The sequence below is a fragment of the Zosterops lateralis genome (assembly GCF_965231275.1).
Source record: "Zosterops lateralis genome assembly, chromosome: 24".
NCBI lineage: Eukaryota > Metazoa > Chordata > Aves > Passeriformes > Zosteropidae > Zosterops > Zosterops lateralis.
The window spans coordinates 6,572,147-6,591,322 of record NC_139784.1 but is presented as its reverse complement, the minus strand read 5'-3'; the positions used below and the strand labels follow the sequence as shown (position 1 = coordinate 6,591,322).

The 19,176-nt window shown below is 45.4% G+C and overlaps 1 protein-coding gene across 1 annotated transcript; it reads right to left on the bottom strand.

Annotated features, from left to right (window-relative positions):
* Positions 1-1,449: 1,449 nt before the first annotated feature.
* On the bottom strand, positions 1,450-19,115 carry KAT7 (lysine acetyltransferase 7; the record flags this gene model as incomplete). Its single annotated transcript, XM_083877835.1, has 15 exons — positions 1,450-1,938; positions 2,633-2,739; positions 4,169-4,315; positions 5,308-5,401; positions 5,827-5,967; positions 6,841-6,930; positions 8,444-8,635; positions 10,174-10,284; positions 10,447-10,545; positions 12,436-12,525; positions 13,925-14,007; positions 15,092-15,331; positions 16,375-16,551; positions 17,909-18,056; positions 18,981-19,115. The coding sequence occupies 15 exons, from the start codon at positions 19,113-19,115 to the stop codon at positions 1,837-1,839; spliced, it is 1,956 nt and encodes a 651-aa protein (XP_083733961.1). The 3' UTR covers positions 1,450-1,836.
* Between the last annotated feature and the right edge of the window lie 61 nt (positions 19,116-19,176).

The window sequence follows — 19,176 nt, the reverse complement described above, 5'->3', positions numbered from 1 at the left end:
CACTGAAATCAGCACTGGGATGAGGAATCCTGCACTGGGATTGAGGAAATCAGCCCTGGGATCACTGAAATCATCACTAGGATCAGGAATCCAACCCTGGGATCACTCAAACCAGCTCTGGGATTGAGGAAATCAGCCCTGAGACCAGGAATCCAGCCCTGGGATCACTGAAATCATCACTGGGATCAAGAATCCTGCACTGGGATTGAGGAAATCAGCCCTGGATCAGGATTCCAGCCCCTTTTCCCCAGGGCTGTCCCCAGTGCCGTGACACAGCCAGGGGTGGCCCCAGCCCAGTTTTACTGGTTTTACTGGGAGGCCACGCCCGGGGCATTTCTGCTGATGGGACACGGGAACCAAAGGGGTTTTTATTTTATTTGTTCTCCCTCTCTGGAGCAAAACAGCTCCTGGAATTGCTGAAGGGAGTTCCTGTGGCTCCTCGGAAAAGGCCAAAATTTGGATTTTGCAGGGGAAAAAAAAAAAATAAATCTCCAATATAAAGGGATTTGTAATTCCAGAAAAGCTGCTCTGGGATTAAAAAAACCACAATATTTTCAGAGGAAAAAATACACTCAGCAGGTTGTTTATGTACAATTCCACAAGATACACATCAAGAAAAAATTGGGGATTTTAATCCAGAGGTGCTTCCAGATGTTTTGGGGTGACACCCAATTCTGGCTCCAAAATTTGAATTTTTCAGATTTTGAAAGGGAAAAAAACCCCCAAAACCCTCCAATATAAAGGGACCTGAAATTAATGAAGGTTGATTTAGGATTAAAAAATAAAATAAAATAAAATAAAATTTCCAGAGGGAAAATACACTCAGCAGGTTGTTTATGTACAATTCCACCAGTTACACATCAAGAAAAAAATGGGGATTTTAATCCAGAGGTGCTTCCAGATGTTTTGGGGGTGACACCCAATTCTGGCTCCAAAATTTGAATTTTTCAGCTTTTGGAAGGGGAAAAAAAAACCCAAAACCCTCCAATACAAAGGGAACTACAATTCTAGAAAGGTTGTTATGGGATTAAAGAAAAATAAATCAATATTTTCAGAGGAAAAAATACACTCAGCAGGTTGTTTATGTACAATTCCACAAGTTACACACCAAGAAAAAAATGGGAATTCTAATCCAGAGGTGCTTCCAGATGTTTTTGGGTGACACTTGGGTCTGGCTGTACAACAGGAACTAAATAAAAATCTGCTGGATCTGAAATGGGAGAGGAAAAAATAAAACTGCTGGGATTTTTATTTATTTTATTTTTTAGGGGGGAAAAGAGATGAACCCACTAAAGGTATTTCAGACAAAAGGGGGAGAAAAAACTGCTGGGATTTTTATTTATTTTATTTTTTAGGGGGAAAAGAGATGATCCCACTAAAGTTATTTCTGACAAAAGGGGGAGATGTTGTTGAGAAAAAACATTTCCAGATTTTGGGGACACTCAGGGGACACTAAAGGAGGGGACAAAAGGGACAAAAAAAACAATCCCAACCAACCAGCAGAGCTCCTCAAATCCCTGGAACTCCCAAAAAACTCCCTGGAAGTCCCAAAAAACTCCCAAAAAAAAATAAAACTTCCACCAGTCCCTGGCGGCCTCACTGAGGCCGAAACATCCGAGTTCCTCAAGAACTTGTTGGGGACAAAAAAAAAAATTAACAAAAAAATGACAATAAAAACAACAATAACAACAACCAGGGGGTGACCTGGGGGTCCTTTTTGGGGACAAAAAAAAAAATTAACAAAAAAAAAATTACAATAAAAACAACAATAACAACAACCAGGGGGTGACCTGGGGGTCCTTTTTTGGGGACAATCCTGGGGGGACAAGGATGGGTTTAGGTGCCTTTGGGAGGGGTCCACTTGAGGCAGGAGGGGTCCATGGTCTTGTTGCTGTTGGATCTTTTGGCTTCCTTGGCCATCCACTCGTCGATCAGGTCCTGGGGAGGGATGGGGAGGGGGTTAGGGGGGATTCTGGGGGTCCTGGGGGGATCCTGGGGGATTTTGGGGGGATTCTGGGGGGTTCTGGGGGGGATCAGGTCCTGGGGAGGGATGGGGAGGGGGTTAGGGGGGTCTTGGGGGGTTTCTGGGGGGGATCAGGGCCTGGGGAGGGCAGGGGAGAGGGTTAGGGGGGATCTTGGGGGTCCTGGGGGGATTCTGGGGGGATCCAGGCCTGGGGAGAGATGGGGAGGGGGTTAGGGGGGATTCTGGGGGGTCCTGGGGGGGGATCAGGTCCTGGGGAGAGCAGGGGAGAGGGTTAGAGGGGATTCTGGGGGGTCCTGGGGGGATTCTGGGGGGATCCAGGCCTGGGGAGAGATGGGGAGGGGGTTAGGGGGATCCTGGGGGGATCCTGGGGGGTCCTGGGGGGATTCTGGGGGGATCCAGGCCTGGGGAGAGCAGGGGAGGGGGTTAGGGGGGATTCTGGGGGTCCTGGGGAGATTCTGGGGGGAATCAGGTCCTGGGGAGGGCAGGGGAGGGTTAGGGGGGGTCCTGGGGGGATTCTGGGGGATTCTGGGGGGAATCAGGTCCTGGGAAGAGCAGGGGAGGGAAAGGTGGGTTAGGGGGGATCCTGGGGGGATCCTGGAGGAAAAGGAGGAGGAGGAGGAGGAAGGAGACCCCCCAGGCCAGGCTGACCTGTCTCTTGAGCACCAGGTGTTTGCCCTTCCAGTACTTGAGCATCTGCAGGGCCTGCAGGGTGCTGACAATGTCCACGGGGTTCACGGCCGTCTCCTGGCTGATCTCTGCAAAGAGAGCAGGGATCAGAGCCCACCCTGAGCCCCTAAAACAGCCCCAGAGCCCCTAAAACAGCCCCAAATTCCCCCAGGGATCTCCTGGCTGATCTCTGCAAAGAGAGCAGGGATCAGAGCCCCTGGGAGAGCCCCAGAGCCCCTAAAACAGCCCCAGAGCCCCTAAAACAGCCCCAAATCCCCCCAGGGATCTCCTGGCTGATCTCTGTGAACAGAGCAGGGTTTGGAAACCCCTGAGAGAGCCCCAGAGCCCCTAAAACAGCCCTAGAGGCCCTAAAACAGCCCCAGATCCCCACAGGGATCTCCTGGCTGATCTCTGCAACCAGAACAGGGATCAGAGTCCACCCAGAGTCCCTGGAACAGCCCCAGAGCCCCTGGGACAGCCCCTAAAGCAGCCCCAGAGCCCGTAAAACAGCCCCAGAGCCCCCCAGGATCTCCTGGTTGATCTCTGCAACCAGAACAGGAATCAAAACCCATCCAGAGCCCCTGGAACAGCCCCAGAGTCCCTAAAACAGCCCCAAAGCCCCTAAAACACCCCCAGAGCCCCCCAGGATCTCCTGGCTGATCCCCAGGGATCTCCTGGCTGATCTCTGCAAATAGAACATGGATCAAAACCCATCCAGAGCCCTAAAACAGTCCCTGATCCCCAGGGATCTCCTGGCTGATTTCTGCAATCAGAGCCCATCCAGAGCCCCTAAAACACCCCAAACCCCTCGGGGTCCCAGCCCTGGTGTGGGGCAAACGGCTCCATCTCTGCCATCCCCAACCACAAAAAAATCCCATTAAATTCAGAGAGGAACAGGGATGTTCCTCCCAAAAAAACCTCCCTCTCACCTTTGATGGAGAACAGGGATTTTTTTTTCCCCCTTTTGATTCAGAACAGGGATTTTTCTCCCCTTTAATGCAGAAAAAGGATATTTTTCCCCAAAAAACTCCCCTTTGACAGAAATCAGGAACATTCCCTCACCTTTGATGGAGAACAGGGATTTTTTTTTTCCCCCTTTGATTCAGAACAGGGATATTTTTCTCCCCTTTAATGCAGAAAAAGGACACTTTTCCCCAAAAAATCCCCTTTGATGGAGAAAAAGAACATCCCCTGACCTTTGATGGAGAACAGGGATTTTCTCTCCCACTTTTGATGGACAACAGGGATATTTTACCCCCCTTTTGTGCAGAAAAAGGACATTTTTCCCCCAAAGCCTGACCTTTAATGGGGAACAGGGATATTTTCCCCCCCTTTTGTGCAGAAAAAGGACATTTTCCCCCAAAGCCTGACCTTTAATGGAGAACAGGGATATTTTTCCCCCCTTTTGTGCAGAAAAAGGACATTTTTCCCCCAAAGCCTGACCTTTAATGGAGAACAGGGATATTTTTTCTCCCCCCTTTAGTGCAGAAAAAGGACATTTTTCCCCCAAAGGCTGACCTTTGATGGAGATCTCCTTGCCCTGGAAGTTGTGCAGGTAGCGCAGCAGAACCTCCTTCCAGTAGCTCCTGTAGCTGATGAGCCCCAGGTCCGACAGGGGGCGCTCGGGGGAGCCAACCTTCTCCTCCACCTTCGACAGCAGATAGCCTGAACAGAGATTAAATAATGGATTCATGGGAAATATTAGAGATATTAAATGGATTAAATATTAATTGAATAGATTGAACAGTTATTAAATGTATTAAATATTAATTGAATATATTAAAGAGCAATTAAATGTATTAAATAGTAAGTGAATATATTAGATAATTAAATGTATTAATTATTAATTAGATATATTAGATATTAGTTAAATAGATGAAATATTAATTTAATGTATGAAATATTAATTGAATATATTGAATATCAATTAAATACAGTAAATATCAATTAAATACAGTAAATATCAATTAAATATATGAAATATTAATTAAATATATGAAATATTAATTAAATATATTAAATGTTAATTAAATATATTGAATATCAATTGACTACAGTAAATATCAATTAAACATATTAAATAGTAATTAAATAGTAACTAAATATATGAAATATTAATTAAATATATTGAATATTAATTAAATATATTAGATATTAATTCTCTATATTGAATATTAATTAAATATATTAAATATTAGTTGATAATATTAAATATTAATTCAATATATTAATATTAATTAAATATATTAAATAGTAATTAAATACATTAGATATTAATTAAATATATTAGATGTTAAGTATATATATTGAGCATTAATTAAATATATTGAGTATTAATTAAATATATTAAATATTAATTAAATATATTAAATATTAATTAAATATATTAAATATGAATATATTAAATATTAATTGAATATATTAGATATTAATTAAATATATTGAATACTAATTAAATATCTTAAATAGTATTTAAATATATTGAATATTAATCAAATATTTTAAATATTAACTAAATATATTAAACATTAAATATATTAAATATTAAGTAATATATTAGATATTAATTAATATATTTAAAATAATTATTTTTAAAAAGAAATTACATAAATAATTTAAATCAAAAGGAAAAAGGGTGTTTTTGCCCCCACACTCACTGAAGTCGATGAGCATTTTGCCGTAGCCCTGTCTCATGTACTGGGGCATGGTCAGGATGCACGACACGTTGTAGTTCAGGAAGGAATTCTTCTCCTGGGGAATAAATAAAAAAAAGGGGGGTTTTTTTTAGGGATTGAATTGAGTTAAATAAAAATAAAATTTAAAAAAATAAAAAACAAAAAAAAAGGGGGGTTTTAGGTATTGGATTGAGTTAAATAAAAAATAAAAAATAAAAATTAAAAAAGGGGTTTTTTAGGGATTGAATTGAGTTAAACAAAAAATACAAATTAAAAAAAATTAAAAAAATTTAAAAATTAAATTAAATTAAATTAAAACATTAAATTAAAATAATTCCCCTAAAATCCAATTTTTCATGCGAAAATTCGCCTTAAAATCCCATTTTTACATGAAATTTTCCCCAAAAACCCCATTTCTATATAAAATTTTCCCCTAAAACCCAATTTTGCTGTGAAAATAAACCCCAAAAATGCCATTTTTTCCCTATTTTGGTATCTGACCTTGGAGAAGTAGCCGATGAGGTGGCAGCCGGTGTTGTCGGCCTCGGTCATGACGTAAAACAGAAACGGCTCCACGTCGTAATAAAGGGTTTTGTGGTCCAGGAAAAGCTTGGCCAGGAGGCAAAGGTTCTGGCAGTAGATCTGGGAATTAAAAAATAATAATAAAAAATTAAATTTAATGTTTAAATTAAGATTAAAATTAAAATTAAAATTAAATTAGTATTAAAATTAATATTAATACTAGAATTAAAAAATAAATTTCATATTAAAATCCATTCTAACATTAAATTAAAATTAATATTACAATTAGAATTAAAACCAATATTAAAATTAATATTAGAATTAATATTAGTATTAAAATTAAAATTAAAATTAAATTAAATTAAAATTAATACTAATATTAAAATTAAAATATTTTCATAATTTAAATTTAATAATAGTATTTACTATATTAATACTAATACTAATATTTAAATACTGATATTTTAAAAAAAGAGATGGAGGTGTTGGGTTTAGTGGGAGAGGCCAAAATTTGAGGAAAAATACCCAGAAAAAAGACAAAAAAAACCCCAAAATAATTAAATTTAAATAAGAAATGAAGGTGCTGATTTTAAAGGGATCAATGTGGGTAAAACGACCTGGGAAAGGACAAAAAAAAAGCCAAAAATTCAAATAATATAAAAAATATAATTATTATAATAATATAGATTACTATATTATATTATCATATTATTATATATCATAGTATAAATTATTATGTTATAATAATATAGATATATATATAGAATATAAATATTTAATATATATAAAGTACACAGTAATACATAAAATACATACAAATATATGAAACATACAATAATACATTAAATATATAAAATATATTCTTTTACATATAATAAATATATATAAAAATGGGTCTGGGTGGGGTTTTTTTGTAATTTGGTGAAAAAAATCCATAATTTTTGTTAATTGGGTGAAAAAAATCCCTCCAGGACCCCCCAAAATCCCCCTCACCTTGTTTTTCTTTCCATCCACCTCGAAGACAGAGATGGAGCCCTTGCGGTAAATCTCGTCCCCTGGGGGATGTTTCCACACACATTTGGCCTGAAAATCAGGGGAAAAATCTTATTAATATAAATATAAATATATTTATAAATATTTAATTGATATAAATGTGGATATTGATGAGGAAAAGGTTCTGAAAATGGGAAATTTGTAATTGAAATGGAAATTGAAATGAGTTGTTGGATATCGAGTCTTAGTTGCTGTAAAACCTGAAAATAATCAATATGGCAAATATAAATATATTTATAAATATTAATTTACTATTATAAATATATATGTTTATAAATAAATGGGAATTTTGCTTAGCAAAAGGTTCTGAAAATATAAAACCTATAGTAATAATAATAATATAATACTTTGAGTTGAAGGATACCAAATCTTAGTTATTATATAACTGGAAGGCAATAAGCCTGGCCAGCTGAAGAAAAATCCATTTTGATTGAACTTAGAAAGTTGAAGTAATAATAAGTTTAGTAATAAAATAATAATAATAATAATAATAGAGGAAGGAGGAGGAAAAGGAGGAGGAAAAGAAGGAGAAGGAAAAGGACAAGAAAGAGGAGAAGCAGAAAGAGAAGGAGAAGGAGGAGAAGGAGCAGAAGGAGAAGAAGAAGAAGAAAAAGAAGAAGAAAAAGAAGGAAGAGAAAAAGGAGGAGGAGAAGGAAAAGGAGAAGAAGAAGGAGAAGAAGGAAGAGAAGAAGGAGAAGGAGGAGGAGAAGGAGGAGGAAAAGGAGGAGGAAAAGGAGGAGAAAAAGGAGAAGAAAAAGGAGAAGAAAAAGGAGAAGAAAAAGGAGAAGAAAAAGGAGAAGAAAAAGGAGAAGAAGAAAAATGAGGAGAAGAAAAAGAAGGAGCAGAATGAGGAGAAGAAGGAGGAGAAGGAGAAGAAGAAAAAGGAGGAGCAGAAGGAGAAGGAGGAGAAGGAGGAGAAGGAGGAGAAGGAGGAGAAGGAGGAGAAGGAGGAGAAGGAGGAGAAGGAGGAGAAGGAGGAGAAGGAGGAGAAGGAGGAGAAGGAGGAGAAGGAGGAGAAGGAGGAGAAGGAGGAGAAGGAGGAGAAGGAGGAGAAGGAGGAGAAGGAGGAGAAGGAGGAGAAGGAGAAAGAAAAGGAGAAGAAAAAGAAGGAGAAAAAGAAGGAAAAGAAAAAGGAGGAGGAGAAAAAGGAGAAGAAAAAGAAGGAGAAAAAGAAGGAAAAGAAAAAGGAGGAGGAGAAAAAGGAGAAGAAAAAGAAGGAGAAGAACAAGCAGAAGGAGAAGAACAAGCAGAAGAAGGAGAAGAAGGAGGAGAAGAAGGAGAAGGAGGAGAAAGAAAAGGAGAAGAAAAAGAAGAAAAAGAAGGAGGAGAAAAAGGGGAAGAAAAAGAAGAAGGAGAAGAACAAGCAGAAGGAGAAGGAGGAGAAGGAGAAGAAGGAAGAGAAGAAGGAGAAGGAGAAGAAGGAGAAGGAGCAAAAGGAGAAGAAAAAGAAGGAGCAGGAGGAGAAGAATGAGCAGTAGTAACAGCAGTAATCCCTTCTGCTGGCTGAGGCACCCAAAGGCCCACAGCCCTCCCCAGGGCTCACCATGTGCCTCCTGAGGATGGTCTGGCTCTTCATGTACTTGAGGCAGAACTCGCACATGTAGAGGCGGCCGAGGCGCGCGTACTCCTCGGGGTACGGCGAGTGGTACCACGTGTCCAGCTCGTAGCGCCCGAACGCGATGGTCTTGATCATGTTACTGCCCTCCGTGATCTGCCCCTGCAGCCTCAGCTTCTCCTGGGGCCAGGGAGAGAAGAGAATCAGCAAAAAAAATCAATTTAAATCAATTTAAATCCAGCTGGGTGTAGCAGTGTGAGTCCAGCCTGTGGGGCTGAGAGATTTTAACCTGCTGGGGGTTGATGCTGTTTTAAATCCCAATAAAACACACTCAGAACATGCCAAAAACAGCTCCTCTGTTGTTGTGATCATGTTACTGCCCTCTGTGATCTGCCCCTGCAGCCTCAGCTTCTCCTGGGGCCAGGGAGAGAAGAGAATCAGCAAAATATAAATTTAAATCCAAGTGAGTGTAACAATGTGTTGGGACAGGAAGAATACGATTGCCTGGTAAGAAATACTGGAGATGTAAAAGCTGTGAGTGAAATAAAAATGAAATTCAGCTCTGAGATGTGATCATGGCAGGCAGGAAGACGGGGATGAGCTGGAGATGGGTTGAGGGATAGAAAACAAAAGGACTCAAGGGTGTAGCACCTCTCCACCCTGCCAAGGCATCAGGGAAAAAGTAGATAAGAAAAGTAATCTTTGGAGTTTAGAATACAGGATGATATATAGTAGTTAATATATAGATACATAACACAGTAGTATATAGTACATATCTATATAGTGTATAGATATATAATAGAGCAGTTCTCATGGGCTGCAGGCAAAGTCTGTAGGGTTTGTATCTGGCGCCGGTTGGTCACTGGAAATTAGAATATCCAACATAAAAGGAGATAGAATGGATTGTAACAAGGTCCTCTCTTACCTCTCTTACCCCTGCTCTCTCTTGCTTTTACCTTTCTCTCTTACCCCTCTCAGCTCTTTTCCCTCCCTCACCTCACACCTTCTCTCTCCCTTTTTCTTTGGGGTTCCCTCCAGCCCCGGCTGGTGGCTGAAGGCAAAGCCCTTTTTACCCACGACCTTTGCAATAAATCCACATATTCTAGAATATCTCAGCTCTGCAGAGTTCCTTCTCTCTGCCCTTCATGGATGATCCTACAGCAATGTATTTGTTCCATTTAGGCCACTGAGTGCTCCGGCCTGTGGGGCTGATACTTGTGGGGCTGAGAGATTTTAACCTGCTGGGGGCTGATGCTGTTTTACATCTCAACAAAACAGACTCTGAACATCCCAAAAACAGCTCCTTTATTTTTGAGATGTGTCCCCCTTTTATACTATTTTACACTATTATAATAAACCTGTCCAGACCCCACAGCCACCCTGAGAGCTGCAGGACTTTTAATAGTCCCAGTGAATTTAAACTCCCAGGTGACAGAACGGGGACACTGGGGGGACACTGGGGGGACAAAATCTGCCCCCAAAAACCCCAAGAGGAGCCGAAATAAAATGAAGAATAGGAAATAAAACTGCCTTAAAAGTGTCTCCCAGTCCAGCTGTAGGACTTTTAATAGTCCCAGTGAATTTAAACTCCCAGATGACAGAACAGGGACACTGTGGTGACAACAGGGTGACCCTGGGTGACACAGGGGTGACCCCACAAGCCCCCCAGAGCCTGAAAAAGCCCCCCAGCTGCCCCCCAAGCCCCCCAGAGCCCTCACCAGGTCCTCAGAGGCCCTGGCCTGGGCCCTACGGAAGAGCTCCAGGTCGTACTCGCTGGTCAGGTTCTCCAGGAGGGGCTCCCGGGTGTTCCCGTAGGTCTGTCTGTGCTCCTGGGGAATAAAAACATTAAAAAAATATCATTTTTGGGCTGTTGAGCTCAAAATCCTTCAAGTTTTTCCTCTTTGAGAGGCTCAGATTGTGTTCTGGTATAAAAAGTTGTGTGTCCAGGGGGGATTAAAGGATAAAATATAAAATTTTGGGGTTTTTTTTACCATGTATTTTTCCTTTTGCTCTTTGCTGAGCCCAGAGTTTCTTTTCTTCCTGAGCTCGGCCACTTTCTCTTTGTAGCGGAGCTGCCTCTCGGTGGGGGCCTGGAAAAAACACCCCCAGGGGGGATTTGAGGGGTTTAACAGCCCCTCCAAAGATCCCAGCACAGAATTCTCATCTCAGATTTCCCAGCCCAGAATTCCCAGCCCAGAATTCCCATCCTGGCTCCAGCCCAGGGGGTTTGGAGAAGATCCTTCTGCTGATCAATAACAGGGGTAGCAAAGGAATAAAATTATTATTTTATTTAAATTATTATTTAAATTTTAAAAAAATTTAATTATTATTAAATTTTTATTATTTTATTGTTTCAATAACTTTACTATTTAAATTTTTTCTATAGTTATTATTATTAATTTATTGATTATTACTTCATTAATTACTATTAATAATTTTAATTAATTTATTAATAAATTTAATTAATAGTTTAGTAATTATTATAATAACAATTAATTATTGATTTTATTATTATTAACTTAATATTTTCATTAGATTTCTTTATCATTATTCAAAATTATTTAAACTTCAAAACTTAAATTAGTATTAAAATCTTAATTATTTTATCATTTTATCATTCTATTATTTTATTATTTCAATAACTTCATTATTTTATAATCTTATATGTATTATTATGTTAGTAATCTACTATTGTTAATTAATTATATTTATATAATTACATATTTATAAATAGTATATATTATATTATTTATATTATTTATATTTTTATATATAAAATTGCTATAAATTATAATTTATAATATCTTATTATGTATTACATTATGTTGTACTATATATGTAAATTACATACATTACATACTAAAATAATTTATTAATACTTAATGCAACATTTTAATTACTTTATTAATTATGATTTAGTAATAATATGTTGATTAATATAATAAATTACTAATTTATTACTAATAATTTATTAAAGGCTCCTCCTGACAACCCCAGCCCTGAGATGGAGCCAGGGAACAAATCCTGTTGTGGGCAGGGTCAGGAATGTCCCAGCAGCTCCTGGGGCCGTGGGGAGGGATTTGGGGTCTCTGGGGTCGGGGTTTGGGGTCTCTGGGGTCAGGGATTGGGGCTCTCTGGGGTCAGGGTTTGGGGTCTCTGGGGTCAGGGATTGGGGTCTCTGGGGTCGGAGTTTGGGGTCTCTGGGGTCAGGGATTGGGGCTCTCTGGGGTCAGGGTTTGGGGTCTCTGGGGTCAGGGATTGGGGTCTCTGGGGTCGGGGTTTGGGGTCTCTGGGGTCGGGGTTTGGGGTCTCTGGGGTCAGGGATTGGGGGTCTCTGGGGTCAGGGTTTGGGGTCTCTGGGGTCAGGGATTGGGGTCTCTGGGGTCAGAGTTTGGGGTCTCTGGGGTCGGGGTTTGGGGTCTCTGGGGTCGGGGTTTGGGCTCTCTGGGGAGGGGTTTGGGGCTCCCTGGGGAGGGGTTTGGGGTCTCTGGGGTCAGGATTGGGGTCTCTGGGGTCGGGGTTTGGGGTCTCTGGGGTCGGGGTTTGGGGTCTCTGGGGTCAGAGTTTGGGGTCTCTGGGGTCGGGATTTGGGGTCTCTGGGGTCAGAGTTTGGGGTCTCTGGGGTCAGGGTTTGGGGTCTCTGGGGTCGGGGTTTGGGGTCTCTGGGGTCGGGATTTGGGGTCTCTGGGGTCAGAGTTTGGGGTCTCTGGGGTCAGGGTTTGGGGTCTCTGGGGTCGGGGTTTGGGGTCTCTGGGGTCAGAGTTTGGGGTCTCTGGGGTCAGGGTTTGGGGTCTCTGGGGTCGGGGTTTGGGGTCTCTGGGGTCGGGATTTGGGGGTCTCTGGGGTCGGGGTTTGGGGTCTCTGGGGTCGGGGTCTCTGGGGTCTCTGGGGTCAGGATTGGGGTCTCTGGGGTCGGGGTTTGGGGTCTCTGGGGTCGGGGTTTGGGGTCTCTGGGGTCAGGATTTGGGGTGTCCCCTCACCTGGTGTCTGGTGACGTGTCTGTTGTTGTCGTCCTGCCTGTGAGCCAGGAGCCGCTCCTCCAGCTGCTTGTCCCGGCTCTGGGCACGGACCTGGGGGGAGTGAGCCTGTCACACCTCCTGTCACCTCCTGTCACCTCCTGTCACCTCCTGTCACCTCCTGCCACCTCCTGTCACACCTCCTGTCACCTCCTGTCACCCCTCAGTCACCTCCTGTCACCTCCTGCCACCTCCTGTCACACCTCCTGTCACCTCCTGTCACCCCTCAGTCACCTCCTGTCACCTCCTGTCACCTCCTGTCACACCTCCTGTCACCTCCTGTCACCTCCTGCCACCTCCTGTCACACCTCCTGTCACCTCCTGTCACCTCCTGCCACCTCCTGTCACACCTCCTGTCACCTCCTGTCACCTCCTGTCACCTCCTGTCACACCTCAGCCAGACTGTGTCACCTCCTGTCACCTCCTGCCACCCCTGGGCCAGCTGGTGTCAGCCCTGTCACACCTCCTGTCACCTCCTGTCACCCCTCAGTCACCTCCTGTCACCCCTCAGTCACCTCCTGTCACCCCTCGGCCAGCTGGTGTCACCTCTGTCACCCATCAGCCAGTTGGTGTCACCTCTGAGCCACCTCTGTCACCTCCTGTCACCCCTCAGCCACCTCTTGTCACCCCTCAGTCAGCTGGTGTCACCCCTGCCACACCTCCTGTCACCCCGAGCCAGCTGGTGTCACCTCTGTCACCCCTGAGCCACCTCTTGTCACCTCTCAGGTACCTCTTGTCACAGCTCAGCCAGCTGGTGTCACCTCCTGTCACCCCTCAGCCAGTTGGTGTCACCTCTGAGCCACCTCTGTCACCTCCTATCAGCTCCTGTCACTCCCCAGCCACCTCCTGTCGCCTCCTGCTACCCCTGAGCCACCTCATGTCACCCTTCAGTCACCTCGTGTCACCTTCTGCTACCCCTGAGCCAGCTGGTGTCACCCCTGTCACCCCTGAGCCATCTCCTGTCACCCCTCAGTAAAAAACCCCAAATCAGGAGGTGAAAAACCCCCAAATCAGGAAATGAAAAAACCCCCAAATCAAAAGGTGAAAAACCCCCAAATCAGGAGGTAAAAAACCCCCAAATCAGGAAGTGAAAAAACCCCCAAATCAAAAGGTGAAAAACCCCCAAATCAGGAGGTGAAAAACCCCAAAATCAGAAGGTGAAAAACCCCAAAATCAGAAGGTAAAAATTCCCAAATCAGAAGGTGAAAAAACCCAAATCAAGAGGTGAAAAAAACCCCAAATCAAAAGCTGAAAAAAACCCAAATCAGAAGGTGAAAAACCCCCCAATCAAAAGGTGAAAAAAACCCCAAATCAAAAGGTGAAAAAAACCCAAATCAGGAGGTGAAAAACACCCAAATCAGGAGATGAAAAAATCCCAAATCAGAAGGTAAAAAACCCCAAATAAAAGGTTAAAAAACTCAAATAAAAGGTAAAAAACCACATTTAGGGTCACCTTGCACTCGTCTGCTGACAGGTTGTGGTACAGGGGACACCCCGAGATGGAGAAGTGACGTTCGTGTTTCCCCGTCAGGTGTCCTGAAAAGAGCCAAAAAAAGGACAAAATTTGTGATAAATTATCCCAAAAGAGGTGGGAAAAGCCTCCCAGGGGGGCAGGAGCACCCTCAGGTCACTGATGGGGATTGGAGAAGGAAAATTTCTGGTTTAAAAATGAAGGAAAAATCTTTTCTCACACTAAACCAAAACAGCCAATGATGAGATGAAATAATTTGGGATTTAAATTCTTTTTCTGACAAAAAAAAATCCCGTTTCCTGCCCACAAACCTTTTTGTCCTTCCCATCTGTTTCCTCATCCTGTCACCTCCTAGAACAGAAAACACCTCTGGGAACAGCAGAAAATCCCTCTGGGAATTGTTATTTTTGCATTATTAAAATTAAATCCTGGACAACTGGATTGAGGCTGTGACTCTGTCCATCAAATCTCCATCAGGGCAGAGTCCTGAGCAAACTGGGACCGGAAAAAGGAATCCTAAGGAAACTGGGACTGGAAAATCCTGAGCAAACTGGGATTGGAAAAATTATTAAAACCCCATTTTTGGCCAACTGAACCAAGGCTGTACCTCCATCTATCAAATCCCCATCAAGGACAGAATCCTGATCAAACTGGGACTGGAAAAGGTCCTGAGGAAACTGGGACTGGAAAAATCCTGAGGAAACTGAGACTAGAAAAGGAAACTGGGACTGAAAAATTATTAAAACCCCATTTCTGGCCAACTGGACCAAGGCTGTGCCTCTGTCCATCAAATCCCCATCAGGGCAGAGTCCTGAGCAAACTGGGACTGGAAAATCCTGAGGAAACTGGGACTGGAAAAGGCACTGACCAAACTGGGACTGGAAAAGGTCCTGAGGAAACTGGAACTGGAAAAAATCCTGAGGAAACCGGGACTGAAAAAAATCCTGAGGAAACCGGGACTGGAAAAACGAGTCCTGAACAAATTTGAACTGAAAAATGTCCTGAGCAAACTGGGACTGAAGAATTATTAAAACCCCATTTTTGGCCAATTTTTTGCTATACCTCTGCCTATCAAATCCCCATCAAGGACAAAACCCTGACCAACCCAGCACCCCAAAAACCCTCTGCTGGGTAATTTTCTGTGATTACCCAGCGAGTTGCAGCCCGGGGTGGGACACTTCATGTTGAAGTTGTAGCTCTCGTGGAAGCGGCGGCGCTTGGGCCGGTGGGACAGGTCACTGCCCGAGTCCTTGAGGGACATGTCCTTGGCCAGGCTCTCGTCGTGGGACACGTTGGGGCTGGAGATGTCGATGTCGGACTCCGAGGAGGGAGCGTTGCCCGTGGGAGTGCGGGGAGGGGACTCGTCCTGGTCCGCGGCGTTTTTGGTGTCTGCGGGGGGAAAATGGGATGGAGTGAAAGGAAAATATCCACAAATACCTCAGGGGGACAGGGAAAAACCTTTTTGTGTGTCTGTAAGAGGGACAGAGGGGATGGGGTTGAAGGGAAGAGATCCACAAACACCTCAGGGAGGCAGGGAAACCCCTGCCAAAAAAAAATCTTTTTGCTTTTTCAGAATGTCTCCCATCGTGGTGTCTGGGTAAGGGGAAAAGAGCCCCAGAAACCTCAGGGAGGCAGTGAAAAACTGGCTTGAAAAACCTTTTTGTGTGTCTGTGAGAGGGACACAGAGGATGGGGTGAAGGGAAAGATCCCTAAATACTTCAGGGGTGAAGGAAAAAACCTTTTTGTGTGTCTGTAAGAGGGACAGAGGGGATGGGGCTGAGATCCCCAAATATCTCAGGGGAAAAAACCTTTTTTGTGTGTCTGCAGGAGGGACAGAGGGGATGGGGCTGAGGGGAAAAGCCCCACAGACACATCAGTAAACCCCTGCTGGAAAACCCTTTTTGCTCAGGAAGCACTGTATGACCACAGCATTGTGTCACCTCAGGGACAGTGTCACCCCAGGGACCCTGCAGAGCCCCTCCTGCCCTGGGAGCAGGGATTTCCCTGCCCCTCTCCTGTACCCCAGTCCCAAAACTCCCTGTACCTCTGCCCCAAAAATGCCACCTCGTCCCAAAAAGCCATGGACCCCTGTCCCAAAAATCCACATACTCCTGTCCCAAAAATTCCCATACCTCTGCCCCAAAAATCCCACTCCTGTCCCAAAAATCCAAGTACCTCTGCCCCAAAAATCCATGTACCCCTGTCCCAAAACCCCCTGTGTCCCCAAACCTTGGTACCTCTGTCCCAAAACCCCCTGTACCCCTGCCCCAAAAATCCCACCCCATCCCAAAAATCCATGTCCCCCTCTCCCAAAAACCCACATCCCTCTGTCCCAAAAATCTATGTACCTCTGCCCCAAAAATCCCATCTCAGTCCCAAAAATCCATGTACCTCTATCCCAAAAATCCCATCTCTGTCCCCAAACCCCATACCTCTGTCAGAGAAGTCCACGGCATGCTCGGTCTCGGAGCCCGAGGAGCGTGTCTGCCTCAGGGGGTATTTTTTGGGGGTGACAGGGGCGGGCTGTTGCTGGCTGCGGGTCACTCTCCGTGTGGAGTACACCGGCTCCTCCGGCCCGAACGCCGCCGCGCCCCGCACCGGGCTGGAGTCTGGGACGGGGACAGGAGGGGTTAGACTGGGGACACCAGGGGGACAGCTTGGGGACACCGGGCTGGAGTCTGGGACGGGGACAGGAGGGGTTAGACTGGGGACACCAGGGGGACAGCTTGGGGACACCGGGCTGGAGTCTGGGACGGGGACAGGAGGGGTTAGACTGGGGACACCAGGGGGACAGCTTGGGGACACCGGGCTGGAGTCTGGGACGGGGACAGGAGGGGTTAGACTGGGGACGGCACAGGGACAGCTTGGGGACACCGGGCTGGAGTCTGGGACGGGGACAGGAGGGGTTAGACTGGGGACACCAGGGGGACAGCTTGGGGACACCGGGCTGGAGTCTGGGACGGGGACAGGGACTGTTAGACAGGGGACAGCAGGGGGACAGAGAGGGGACAGAGTGGGGACACCAGGCTGGAGTCTGGGACAGGGAATGGTGGGGTTAGACTGGGGACAGCTTGGGGACAGAGTGGGGACAGCTTGGGGACAGCACAGGAGACAGAAGGGGGAATGCATGGGGACAGCGTGGGGACACACTGTGCACTGGGCTGGAGTCTGGGACAGGGGGACAGGAGGGGTTAGACTGGGGATGGCTTGGGGACAGTGCAGGGACAGCACGGGGACAGCGCAGGAGACAGAAGGGGGAATGCATGGGGACAGCGTGGGGACACACTGTGCACTGGGCTGGAGTCTGGGGTGGGACAGGTGGGGTTAGACAGGGGGTGGCATGGGGACAGAGAGGGGACAATGTGGTTATAACTGGGGGACAGCATGGGGATGGCACGGGGACAGAGGGGGACAGCATGGGGACACTGCGGGAACAGCGAGGGGACAGCAAGTTTAAGGAAGAGCCTTTCCTGGTTTAAGGAGGAGCCCTTCCCCAGTTTAAGGAGGAGCTTTACCCAGTTTAATTAAGAACTTTTCCCTCGTTTAAAGAGAAGCTTTTCCCAGTTTAAGGAGGAGCCCTTCCTGGTTTAAGGAAGAGCTTTCCCCAGCTTAAGGAGAAACTTTTCCCTGATTTAAGGAAGAACTTTTCACCAGTTTAAAGAAAGGCTTTCCTCAGTTTAAGGAAGAGCTTCTCCCTGATTTAAGGAGAAGCTTTTCCCAGTTCAAGGAGCAGCTTTCCCCAGTTTAAGGAGAAGCTTTCCCCAGTTTAAGGAAGAGCTTCTCCCTGATTTAAGGAGGAGCCTTTCCCCAGTTTAAGGAGAAGCTTTCCCCCGGTTTAAGGAGAAGCCTTTCCCAGTTCAAGGAGAAGCTTTCCTCAGTTCAAGGAGAAGTTTTTCCCCAGTTCAAGGAGAAGATTTTCCCAGTTCAAGGAGCAGCTTTCCCCCGGTTTAAGGAGCCACCCCTCACCCTGTGAGCTCTGGCTGAGGCGGGCCGAGGCGCGGGTGACCCGGGCCGATCTCCGGGACGCGCCGTCGCTCTCGGAGCTGTCCGTGTGCTCGGGGTCCGTGGAGAAATCCGAGTCCTCCGTGCCGTCCGAGCTGCTGCCCGCGTTCCTCTGCAATGGCACACAGGGAAATGGGCTACTTCTGTTCTTAAAATCCACAAAAACCCAGTGAACAGCTCGTGTTCTCCCAGCCATTCCAGTGAAAAGGGTGACCTGTGTGGTTTAGCCCAAAAATAAACTCTTTTTTTCTCTTTTTTTTTTTGTGTTTCCCTGCTCTGCCAATGAGAAATTTCTATAAAAGACATCAGGACGGGTAATTTTAAATGGCCAAATGGATAGTCCACAAAAATGGAATGAATATTTCATATTCTCCTTGTCCTCACAGTCAATTCAGTTAGAAGGGTGACCCCTGTGGTTTAGCCCAAAAATAAACTCTTTTTTCCCCTTTTTTTTTGTGTTTGGAAACAAAAACGTTTGGAAACCAAAAAAGAAACCGGGACAGGTGATTCTGACTACCCAAAGGGATATTCCACAAAATATTCCACAAAAACTAAGTGAATATTTCATATTCTCCTCATCCTCCCACCCACTCCAGTTAAAAGGGTGATCTGTGTGGTTTATCCCAAAAATAAACTCTTTATTCCACCCTTTTTTTTTTTGTTTGTTTCTTGCTCTGCCAGTGAGGGGCCGGGAGGCGGCTGCGGGACCCCGGTTTGGGCAAAGAGCCGTGAGGGGACGCCGGGAGGGTCTGGAGGTGCCGTGAAGGGCCGAGGGGCGACTGCAGGACCCCCATTTGGGCAAAAGGCCGTGAGGGGACGGCAATGGCGGCGCCGTGAGGGGAACTGGCGGGAGCGCAGCCCCCGCGCCGCTTTGTTTTGCACCCAGCGGAGCCGCGCCGGTCCCGGCCAATCACAGCGCGCGTGGGCGGGGCTTGAAGGGAGGAACACCAATGGTAGCGCGAGGAGGAAAAAGGCGGGCCCCGTCGCGTGTGATTGACGGGGAATGGTGGCCAATCAGAGCGAGGCTTGCTCCCACGGTAACGCCAAACGAGGCGGGGGGGGCGCGGCGCGATGGGGGAAGGGAGGAAGGAGGCTGGGGCGGGGAGGTGACCGTTGGGGGCGAGGATAGACAGCAGTAGTAGCCAATCAGCAGCCAGCGCAGCATGGACATGCGTCCAATAGGCGGCAGGCTCTCTAAGGGCGCGGCCAATCGGAAGCGGCAAGGGGAGGGC